This window comes from Podarcis bocagei (genome assembly GCF_964188305.1).
Source record: "Podarcis bocagei genome assembly, chromosome: 1".
Taxonomy (NCBI): Eukaryota; Metazoa; Chordata; class Lepidosauria; order Squamata; family Lacertidae; genus Podarcis; species Podarcis bocagei.
Genome location: NC_138125.1, coordinates 25,695,792 through 25,708,233, shown reverse-complemented (window position 1 = coordinate 25,708,233; position 12,442 = coordinate 25,695,792). Strand labels below are relative to the sequence as shown.

Genomic DNA, 12,442 nt, shown 5'->3' with positions numbered 1-12,442 from the left:
GTGTGGGCAAAGAAATGCCAAAACAGGAAGGTGAGGCAGCATGCCATTGCAACGGGCACTCCTAAAAGAGGAAGATACTACAATGCATGGGAAATATGTGTTGCCTAACTCTGTCATGGGAAGGCATTTGTGACATTATGAGTAGCAAAAGAGGCAAACAACAGCTCCAGGCATCTAGTCTTCCTCATTTGTTGTCAGCCTTCCAGGTTATGCTGATTTTCTTTGGGACACCCTACAAGAGACTATACAATGCACTGCTTGTTCCTGTGGCTTCACCTCAGTCTCCAACCAACATCACAATTTAATTTTCCAGAAGTGTTACAGGTTCCTCCATATTGTATTTTCACAAACAGGCTGAATTTATTCAATAAGGTTTCCTTATCAATTGCAATGGTAATTTTGGTATCAAAGCATGTGGTATATTGGAGGTTTTATATGAAAATCATAATGTTCTCTTAACCCTATGCTCCCATCACAATACATCCCCAAATCTTCCATTTCAAATTAAAGAGCATTTTATTATAATAATAATATCTTTATTGTCATTGCCCCCTCTCGGGGACAACGAAATTACTTTTATATAACAGAAATGATCTGGAAATGGTGCGGGGGATTCAAACTACAAAATCCCTTAAGTGTGTGTTAATCATGGGGTGCTGACCGAAACCAAATTTTTAGTGAAGGGGGGTATTTGGGGAGAAGCAAAATGTTTACAGTTTAATCATTATGTAAAAGGCTTCTTTCTTTTTTAAAGGAATTAATAAATAAAGCCTGACAGGTCAAAATCGCTCCATCTGCCCACCAACTCATTCCTATATAAGCAGTAACAACAGCAGAGGATGCCTTCTTTTCTCTCCACCCCACCTCCCGCCACCTATGGTTTTTTTCTTGGTAGCAGCTCATAGCTAGTGAGTAAAGAGAATAACCACCAGCCTGGGTTTGAATGACATGCAAAGCCAAACACTGGCTAACTTCAGGACAGCATAGGCCTGAAAAGCATCAGCTCCCCTCTGAGAGCTTGGAAATTCATATGGTCCTGGTAAGCCACAGTTTGGGCTTGCAAAGTTGTGCAAACCCAGCCTCTCTCTCACACACACAACACACACACTCCAAGCTGAGTAAATCAATATTATTTAAAGCATGCTGCACGTTACATTGGAACAGAATGGTTTAAAATGAATCACAAAGGTACTCTCAAATTACAGGGTAAGAAGGACAAAACGTCACACCTTACAGGTCTGCAGGTCTTACCAATCAATTTAATATTAGGGTTTCTCTTTTTAGCTTCTTTCATCAGCCACCATTCATAGCCCCGGAAATAATTTTCATCATCTTCATAGTGCATGTGGGATGGTTCAGTTCCATCTACAGAAGGAAAACAAAATTGTAGCTCAGCAATGTGTTACACATCCTTTGCTACATCAATCTTATACATTTCTCAACACGTGTAAACTATATGTATATCATGAAACTGGACATGCAATGTTATTCTTACACCAATTTTAGCACCCTGGATAGCATCAAGGGAAGAAGGATATTAACAACAAGTGCAGTTCTCTGTACTTATACACCTACATTAAGAAACCTGATCCAATGCCAACAGACATTCCAATGCCTATCCTGTAATCACAGGTTGTAAGAACTTACTGAGTGGAAAGCTATACTTTAAGTCAGGTTATTCTGGGGCTTATCTGCTGGAGAATCACAAGCACATGAAACAGGATGGCAAAAAATACTAAAATCTGAAATGTAGATGAAATGTGGTGCCCAGATGGCGCCATGTTATGTTGCGGGATTCTTCATAAATCATAGAAACCATTTTTGATAAAGTCCAAAGATATAATAAGCTGACATTTGGCATTCACCCACTCATGACTTTGCATTGAAATAATGCTAATGAAAAACAATGCTAATTAAATGTTCTAAATATAAATCAGCTGTACCATCCAGCTTATGCAGTGCTTTGCCAGCCCAGGATATGCATGCCTCATTTACAAGGTGAACTGTTATCTGTTTATGATCTATGTCCAGTTGCATTAGATTGAGAACTTCATGTAATATGGAACAATAATAGCACCATTCTAACTATCCAGTATCCCTGCCAAGAAAACTCCATGGACAAAAACAACAACTATTCTTAATAGCTACATCTGTCAACCTCAACATCCTCCAGCTACATATATAGCAATAATAATATTATTAAGACCATCTCTATGCCACCTAATATATAAAATACCTCTAAGCAGTATACAGCAAATAAAAAAAACCAAAATATGCAATAAAACCATAAATACAACTCAACAAAACACTGATCTTTGTTGATACCAGTACAGTAACTGGGAGGTGAAGGTATCCCTTTCTCTTAACACACCTCCCCACACAACACCTCTCAGCTTCCCACCTCTTCTCTAGGAACAAACAAATAAATAAACTCACAGGTCACCTCAGCATCTCCCACCACAATGAAGGTCCCCTGAACATGCTGATCTCACCCTTGTCTCTCATTGTAGGTGTGGGTCACCTTTGGCCCTCTAGATGCTGCTGAACTACAATTCCCACCATGCCTGGCCATTGGCCATGCTTCCAGGGGCTGATAGGCATTGTGGTTCAACAACCCATTTAACAGCACCTTGATAAGCTTACGTGGAAATAAGTGCTAATGAAATCAATGGATTTACAGCAAAGTAAAGATGCTTATAGCAAGAGGACATCCCATTTTCAGGAGATATTCGCAAACTTAATATGGAACCCACTAGACAACAGTTCCCTCTACCCTGCAAAAACAAAAAGCCATACACACAACAATCTTAATAATATTAATGATAATAATAATAATGTGCCACCCATCTGACTGGGCCGCCCCAGCCACTAGGGGTGGCTCCTAACAAAATATTAAAAATGCAATAAAGCATCAACCATTAAAAATTTCCCTGCCTTCAGATGTCTTCTAAAAGTCAAATAGTTATTTATCTGTTTGACATCTGATGGGAGGGTGTTCCACGGGGTGGGTGCCACTACCAAGAGGGCCCTCTGCCTGCTTGTTCATGTGAATCCACACACTCTCACACACCCCAAACACACAGGTACACAGATCAGCTGTGGGGGTACTACACCCACCCTGCTTATCAAATTCGCAACATAACTCTGGGGAAGGGCAATTATATCCCCATCAAGGGGCTTGAGAAAAATCTCCACTATTGAGTACAGTGGTACCTCGCAAGACGAATGCCTCGCAAGACAAAAAACTCGCTAGACGAAAGGTTTTTTCGTCCGCGATTTGCCTCGCAAGACGAATTTCCCTATGGGCTTGCTTCGCAAGACGAAAATGTCTTGCAACTTTGTTAAACCGTTTAAACCGTGCTTCGCAAGATGAAAAATTCGCTAGACGGCAAAACTTGCGGAACGAATTAATTTCGTCTTGCGAGGCACCACTGTATTTTGTTCCAACCATAACAGAATCAGTTTTCCAGAACCTAGTAAAGAGGCACAATCAGTATATCATGCAAAGCTCATGGTGAGCAACTTGGCTGACAATGTTTAGAACTAACTAACCCATAATTACAGCATTATTACAATGCTTTGTGGTTAAATCTCTTTCCTCAACAGCTCATACCTGTGGACTGTGCATCTCCGCCAATCTCTACTTTGAGGATTTGTAAAGCAGCAGCAAAATTTGGCTTCAGGGGAAAAAGAAGAGGAAGCAGTGTTAACATTTATGCTATTCATGGATCACAGTACATCATGTAAATAGGAAGTAATTTGCAGTCAAGACTGTGGTACTGACTTATCACCTACTATGATGCTCAACAATCATTACCTCTTTGATTGAAAACAGAGATTGTGTTTGCACATGATATGCCAAAACAGTGGCTGTGCAAGCATACACTGCACATAAGAAGTCAGGCTTCAGAGCCTTTGAGACGCTGGCAGTCAATATCCCACAGAGGACCAGTTCTGCAGTGCTAATGAAACTAGTCGCCCAGCAACACCAGCACTAGGGAAAGGGATTTTAATACATCTTTACAAAGCAGCTTGGTACAGAAGCCTATTATGCCTTCACCTTTCATCAGCCTTTCCCCTGTCTGTGTGCTGCAAAAATGAGCCCTGTGGCTCTTCTGCAATTGTTTTACAGGGACACGTACAGTTGTATCCCAGTAAGAGAAAAGAACATGGCAGTGATATTGGCTGTATGTACTGTACCTTCCTACAATTAAGTGGAATGGGAAACAGGCTATGAAACACACAGTACTTTCTCCAGGCTGAAAGGAACTCCACAACACTACCCTGAGCCCTTGCCAGGATCATTGCATTGCTTATTAACAAAAGCAGAAGAATACTTTTGCTGCTCATTTTATCTCATTCCGTCTTTCTTTCTTTATATTTATGTATATATTTTCTATTGGTATGCAAAATTTTGCATATTGCAAGGAAGTTTCTTCTAAAAGGTCAATTATTTTGCAGCTTATTAGATTCCCTCAAAGAACAGTAATCCCAATTACAAAAAATAATTGCCTTCAATATGTTAAAAAAAATATTCACAGAAGCACAAACATAGAATCGTAGAACGGTAGAGTTGAAAGGAATCTCAAGGGTCCTGTAGTCCAATCCCCTGCAACACTGCTTCATGCTTTGCAGGGCTGAGACCTGGCTCCAGTTAAATCCTGTTAGCCCTCAAAGAAGCCAGCCAGTACCAGTAATGGATCAATAAGCCAAAAAATAAATAAATAGCCATATCCCATGGATTTGAAACTTGCCGGCTGTCTTCACGTAGTAAACAGTGTCACGTAGTAACTCCAAAAAGGTCTTAACCTCTTGGAAGAGATTCAAATGCCATGGTCTGATCACTACGCTCTGAAACCCAAGATTGACTTCCCGCTCCTCCCCTGCTCGGGTGGCGAACCTATTTGGGCTCGTCCGCGAAAACTGATGGATCCTGATAGATTCCGACAAGCCTTGCGGGACCCTGCTCCTCCTGGCGACTCATTAGATGACCTTGTTGAGGACTGGAATAATTATTATCATTTACCATTTCATTTACCAGGAAAGACCGTAAATTTCCTAAGCACTCCAGAAGAAGACATTATTCTTGCTCTGAAAAAGCCCCAGCACTGTGCTGCTCACCATATTCCTTCACCACTTCAGCATTGCCCAAATACCCAGGCTGTTTCTGTAAGTACATTTCTCACATTCTATTCTGAACTGCAGTCTTTCGTCAACATTCTTAATGTTGAAATGAAAAGCAGTACATCTTAGTTTCACGGAGTGAGAGTTTGAGGCTTCGCTGATGGTCCTGTCTTGAGAATATTTACAAGCCCAACTGCAACATGAATTTACAGCACTTTGTCACAGTTAAGCAGCCACTAAGCTTCCACAAGCTATTTGACTAGTATTATCAATGCCAATAAACACGACAGTAAGCGGCGGGGGGGGGGGGGGTGAGAATAAGAAAAACATCCTAGCTCAAATTCTTACATCTTATTTGCCAGATGTATAAAGCAAACATCAAGCATACACCATGGCAAAAAAATGCAAGTTGATATTAATGCACTGATAAGGTTTGGGTCATGATATCAAGCACTGCATACAGGTTTTATAAAAATATAAGTACAGTAAAGAATACCTGTCCGCACATTAACAGATGGAGCAGCTCCTGAAGGCAGTCCAGAATGTAGCTGCCAGAGCACTAAGTGCCACGTCAGTTATGAAACACCCTTCCTCACAAGTATGGCTGAGATCCGCCTTACTTTCTTTTCAGTGCCAACTAAAGACATATTTGTTCCAACGACTTGGAGAGGTCGAGAAAGTCAGTTGACACCCAGGATAGAAACACCTATATGGAATTTTGATGATGCATTTTATGTGCTCTGGTTCGACTATTTTTATGTGATGTTTTATAATGCAACACACCCTAGGATAGCTAACAAGGCTGGACAGCTAAAACATTTCTTAAATGAAATAAAAAAGGTCAAAAAGAGGTTGATTCAATGACTGCCCTAGGTCAAAGTCTACAAGAACAACAATGTCGCACTTACCTTAAAAAGATAATCCAAAATCTGAGAGCGATAAGGTTCTGGGTAATTCACCAAAAGCCGGGAAGTAGCCTAGAAGAGAAAAAAAGAAAAATTCTGGAGTTACTGTTTATATCTCTATACTGTAAAATGTAAAAATCATACGCTCCATAATCTGACAGGTGATTGTTGCACGCACGCACACACACTTGGGCTTGCACCCCGAACCGGAGGCCAGTTTCACCAACCCCCTAAGTACACCTCTGTTAATTAATTATTAAATTTATATACCGCCCATCACCCGTGGATCACAAAGCGGTTCATAATATAAAACCAAAAACCAAAAATGTGTAATATAGCAACGGACTGGAACAATAACCCTCCCGAATTAACATCAGGAAAAACTTCCTGACCAGAAGAGCTGCTGGACTGCGGAACCGTCTCCCTCCTTGCACGAAGGGTGTTTTTGTTTGAATTAGTTTTTATTGGAGGCTGGGGTTGTGTTACAAAGCACACAGATACACAGGGAACGGTTTTAAGCAGAGGTGGGGGGGGGGCAGCTGCCCTGGATGCTTTATAGCTGAGATTCCTGCACTGCAAGGGGCAGCCCTGTTTAGGGAAGCTTTTAATGTTTAATAGATTATTGTATTTTAATACAGTGGTACCTCGGGTTAAGTACTTAATTTGTTCTGGAGGTCCGTACTTAACCTGAAACTATTCTTAGCCTGAAGCACCACTTTGGCTAATGGGGCCTGCTGCTGCTGTCACACCGCAGGAGCCGGATTTCTGTTCTCATCCTGAAGCAAAGTTCTTAACCTGAGGTACTATTTCTGGGTTAGCAGAGTCTGTAACCTGAAGAGTCTGTAACCTGAAGTGTATGTAACCCGAGGTACCACTATATTCTGTTGGAAGCCGTCCAGAGGGGCTGGGGAAACCCAGCCAGATGGGCGAGGTATAACTAATTATTATTATTATTATTATTATTATTATTATTATTATTATTATTACTATTACTATTACTATTATTATTATTTTGTGCTGGATAACCCTTGGGGGTCCCTTCCAACTCTGCAGTTCTATAGGATCCCTCAACACACACACACAAGCATTTCCCGCGCGTGGACCCTCATGGACCGGGGTGAGGCGCCTACAGACACCGGGGGTAGCGGCAGCACCCGCCGCCCAACCTACCCCGCCTCCGCTGAGGGCGCCGATGCCGTCGAACTCCGAGGCGAGCCCCACCGCGTCGTCCAGCCGGTAAACGCCGCTGGCCGAGGCCAGGCTGCAGCCCAGCAGCGCGAAGCCCCACAGCCCCCAAGTCATCGTCGCACGCTGCGCTGAGCCGGGGACAGGGCGGGACGGGAGGAGCCTCACCGGGTGAATGTATGAATGAGGCTGCCGCGCTTCCAGCCTCGGCACGAAGGAGCAGCCGCGTCGCCTCAGCGCTGCTCTGCCGCCTCCCGGCTCCTGTCATAAATCCTGTCAGCCACGGCGCGAGGCCTCCACTCCCCCAAACCCCGAGCACGGTCACGTGGCGCGAGGTCACCTGACTTCGGCTGCGTCGCCGTTGTTGTGGTTCTGCGAAAAGAGAAGGGAGGTTTTTCGCGCATACCGCGGAATCCCATTCTCGGCCGCCGCGGCTGCCCCCCCCCCGTCACCTCCGATGACGTCCCCGCCGCGTCATTGCAGTCACGTGACGAGGACTATCTTTTGAAGTAGGGGGGGATTGCTGCAAGGAGGAGGATTGAGCGCTGTAGGCCTTTTTTGGCTGCCTGGCAGCCCACGGCGATTTAACTTTACTTACCCACGTGTAGAGCTCGCCCTTCCTCCAAGAAGCTTGCTGGGTGTCCTTCGTGGGTTGTCAACCTTCCACCTACCTCGCAGGGTTGTTGTGAGGACGAGATGGGGAGTTGAGGCAGTGAATTCTAGAATTGCGGGTTTGCAAGAGACCCTACTCCCTGCAATGCCGGGATCTCAACACGCGACGCCCCTCATCCCGCTTGAAACTATATCCGTATAAATGGCAATAAAATGCGTGACTGAAATGCAAATAAGAAGCTCTGAATTCTTTTCTGCACGCGCACACACACACCTACCACCACTGCCCTCCAGTCTTCTCCCAACAATTCTGTGAGGTAGGATTAGGCTACCTAGCCTGACAAAGGACTTGAGCTTCGTGGCCTGTGTGATTTCAGGTCAGGTCTCCCTAGCCCTAGTCCTGGTAACGTTAAAAGAAGGCTTGAGTTCAGTGGGGCTTGCTCGCTAAGGAAGTGTGCATAGGATTATAGCCTGATCCTGTGCACATTTACTTGGAAGTAAGCCTGTTTTCTCTTTTAGGGAGATGATGGGAATCCCCCCACCTCCCAAAAAATATTATTAGTGTGAACAAGTGTATACTACTGTTCTAAAGGTCTCAACCCCTCCCACTGGTCTACAGAATAAACTGGGAAAACCAAATAATTTTAATTTTACCTTCTGAAAGTGTCAGGAAATATAAAATATGTATACTATATATATAGATAAAATAAATATATACACTATAATATAACTGCAAGTACTTGGCAATCATTTTTAATCATTTCTATGCAACGTTACATTTTATTTACCATGCAAACTAAATCATGTGAATTCAACCCAAATATATTTTGAATTCCCAAGTCATGTTACAACCTCTTAGTACCCCACATGTTCAGAATTTGAGAATTGAAAAATTCAGCACACCCGCCAAACATCTTGCACTAGAGATCCCCAAAACATGGAGCCAGCACAGAAAAGTAGAACCATATTCATTGTGAGCTTAAACATCACGATTTGGTTAATCTGATGCAACCTGGTTTCTTTTCATTAGCTATGTGAGTACACAAACACGTACTCCATAAGCCAACCAGGTTTCTCCATGGTGTGGGAATTTGCAACAATCTTAATGTACTATATTCACATTATTTATTTGTTATGGTATAAATGTATTGACTCTGCTCTGAGTTCACCACTACAGTGTTTGTTGATTCATTCATTGTTTTGTATTCAGGCAAAAATCAGTTAAAACATAACAGATCAAGGCTTGATGGTTTGTTTTTGTTTTGTTTTTATGCAATGCTTCTGCTAATTGATGTACATTCCAGCTGTTGAATGTTGAAGCCTAAGCTCATTATTTTAAATTACAGATGTGTACAGTCACCTAAGTGTCATTGTGATGCTAAATATATAGTATAAATACTTAGGATTGCACACAGTCATGAATCATGGAGTCATAAATCATACGTGGCTTGCAACATGTATGCCAATCAAAAGTTGAGTATCTCTTGGGAAAGTGAGACTGGGAACTATTGTGTTTGAATCATCACAGGATGATCAATTTATCGGTATGCATTACTCTGTGAATTTTGCACAAGTCTGGGATAGCCAACATGGTGTTCTCCAGAAGATCGGAAATTTGATTGTTTGCATTTTAATGTGAATCTACCTAATTTGTACTTTCCAAAATGTGCAAACTGAAACCCAGCCATCCTTCAAGATTCACACTTCTCTGAATTTTGCAGTGCAGTTTTCCAGCCGAGTAATGTGCACAAAAATGAATAAGCAAATGTAAAGTGTGCATAAAAATGCATATATTTCTGAAAATTGGTAAGGGGAGTGGAATAGCTCTTGGGAAGTGCCATAGCTCAGTGGCAGAGCATCTGCCTTTCATGTAGAAAATTCCAGGTTCAATCACTGGCTTCTCCAGGTAGGGCTGGAAGAGATCCATTCCTGTAACCCTGGAGATCTGTTGGCAGTCAGTGTAGACAATAGTGAGCTAGATAGATCAATGGGTCTGAGTGTATACGGCAGCTTCTTATGTCCCTATGAAAGTAACATAGAAAAATGCATTCAAGTAAGAAATATATAAACATCAGAGAAAATATGCTTTGCGAAAACATGTGAATTAGGCCAACCCACATAGAAAATGTGTAAATTAGGAGAGAGAGAAAGACCCTGAATCGGGTGTGGAGAGCTAAGCTTAAGAGGAGAAAAATGAGAAATAGAGAGAAACCAAAATTGAGAGCTTTGGCCTTCTCCCTGCCCTGCACTTTGTTCTGTTCTTTTGCCCCTCCTAGGCTCTGTCTCCAAGCCTGTCTTTGTAAGATTGGTAATCCTTTTTGGTCTCCATCCCAGTATCAATACTTTTGCCCAGAGGCTGTGCTCGCTTTTCAATGCTTTTCCTTATCCTCATTAGACAGATTCATTGATTAGACAGACAAAGGTGTTGTACAAATCAAGCTTCCGCTTTTACCAAGGCAAATGGGTCGATGAGTTTACCTGAAGTCATACATTGACAATGTGTCAAAACTGGGTAGATAATTGCTTCTAATCTACTACAGCAAATGGTTTATGCCTTGTATATTGCAAATCAAGGATGAGTCAGGCATGCCTAAGTAGCAGAATCATGGAATGAGTTGGGTGGAACCACAAGGGTCATCTAGTACAACCCCCTGCAATGTAGGAATCTCAACTAAAGCATTCGTATCAGATGACCATCCAACCTCTGCTTTAAAACCTCCAATAAAGGAAAAATTGGGAGGGGTGCAGCAAATGGAACAGAAACCCTCCCCTGCAATATCCTGTGCCACTGAAAGACCTTTTTGATTCAGAGTTTCATTTCTCATTTCCAAAGCCAGATGTAATGGAAAATGTGGTAAATAGCAGCTTCTGCTTTCATGCAACATGAAATGTTGGGAGGAATTTTGTTAAGCAGAAATGAGACACTTCTGCCCAAATCCACAAACCAAGACGCTGTTAAAGAGGCAGAAGATGCAATTATCTTAATCAGATTGTCAACTCAAAGTTTCTTTCCGTGTGCAAGGAAACTATCTCCCTCTCTCTTTCTTCCTATGCACCCCCTAAATTTGCCCTCCAGAGCACATTTGGAGATGGTGTGGGGCAGAGGAGAGCAGGGAAATTCCCTTGCACTATCACAAAAAAATGTAGGTGAATGCCACCTATTGATTCTAATGGTATTAAACACACCCAAGTCTGTCTTGGATTGTGGTCAAGGAGGGTATGTTCATTTGTCAGCCAGCTATGAAATAATCTCTTCTGAGAAACAGATTTGTTAAAAAATTGAGAGTTAACTTATTGTCAGGTGAAAATCAGTGGCAATAAAGGGGCTTCATATATGTATATAAATCTATGATAAATCTCATTGCAGAGCCTAAGCTGTGCAATGTTTCCCCCCTAAGTAAGTGAAACTGAGAATATTGTTGAGGTGTCATTTTGGACTCACAGCTGTCCATGGAGGCACAGGTCAATTCTGTATCCAGGGCAGCTGTCTACCAGCTCCATATGGTACACAAGCTGAGAGCGTACCTGCCCGCAGACTGTCTCGCCTGAGTGGTGCATGCTCTAGTTACGTATCTCCCACTTGGACTACTGCAATGCGCTCTACGTGGGGCTACGTTTGAAGGTGACCCGGAAACTACAACTAATCCAGAATGTGGCAGCTAGACTGGTGACTGGGGGCGGCTGCCAAGACCATATAACACCGGTCTTGAAAGACCTACATTGGCTCCCAGTACGTTTCCGAGCACAATTCAAAGTGTTGGTGTTGACCTTTAAAGCCCTAAACAGCCTTGGCCCAGTATACCTGAAGGAGCATCTCCACCCCCATCGTTCTGCCCGGACACCAAGGTCCAGCGCCGAGGGCCTTCTGGCGGTTCCCTCACTGTAAGAAGCAAAGCTACAGGGAACCAGGCAGAGGGCCTTCTCAGGAGTGGCGCCCGCCCTGTGGAACGCCCTCCCATCAGATGTCAAAGAGATAAATAACTTCCTGACATTTAGAAGACATCTGAAGGCAGCCCTGTTCAGGGAAGTTTTTAATGTGTGACATTTTAATGTATTTTTAATCTTTGTTGAAAGCCACCCAGAGTCGCTGGGGAAACTCAGTCAGATGGGTGGGGTACAAATAATAAATTATTCTTATTATTATATTACACATCCCAATCTTCAAGGAGTGACTCCAGGATTACCTGTGCTTTCCTAGGGTGTGGTTTCCTTGGAATGATGATCAGTGGAAACTGTGGTGTCTTTACTTCCCCATTAGGCTTCCAAGGAAGCACAAACACATGTCTCTGTCTCTCCAGATTACAGCATCAGTCCAAAGTCTCTCACACAGAGATATCCGCTTGGTCTGTTATGGTTTTCCTAAGATGACGGAGGTGAGGAAATATGTGTCCTCTTCCTGGACAGGACCATCACTTAGTTGTCACTATGGCAACGTAACTCACTCTTTGAGATGTTGGTGAGAGCACCTAAGAGAGAGACCGCTCTGGCTGGTTCAACAGATTTTCTCTTGCAGGTTTTTACCTCTCACAGAGAACATCACAGGCCTTGAAGAGACCCCCACAAATATCATCCAGACTGACTCTCCAGCCCTATAGTAATCCTTTTAGTGTTCCCTC

The 12,442-nt window shown here is 42.9% G+C and overlaps 2 protein-coding genes across 4 annotated transcripts in view; one reads left to right on the top strand and one right to left on the bottom strand.

The window, feature by feature from the left end:
• GALC (galactosylceramidase) overlaps positions 1 to 7,665 on the bottom strand; it is a 38,675-nt gene extending 31,010 nt beyond the window's left edge. The window contains exons 1-4 of one of the 3 annotated variants that reach the window (XM_081173158.1): positions 7,200 to 7,665; positions 6,033 to 6,101; positions 3,614 to 3,677; positions 1,252 to 1,365 (exon numbers count right to left, since the gene is read on the bottom strand). In XM_081173158.1, coding sequence (XP_081029284.1) covers positions 1,252 to 1,365; positions 3,614 to 3,677; positions 6,033 to 6,101; positions 7,200 to 7,331 — 379 coding nt within the window. In that variant the 5' untranslated portion in view covers positions 7,332 to 7,665. The remainder of the gene's footprint in view (positions 1 to 1,251; positions 1,366 to 3,613; positions 3,678 to 6,032; positions 6,102 to 7,199) is intronic. The other 2 variants (XM_081173157.1, XM_081173159.1) reach the window with 2 other exon arrangements.
• The window catches only part of LOC308575582 (uncharacterized protein), a 288,973-nt gene that overhangs the window by 168,801 nt on the left and 107,730 nt on the right, over positions 1 to 12,442 (top strand). The gene's annotated exons all lie outside the window — the stretch shown is intronic.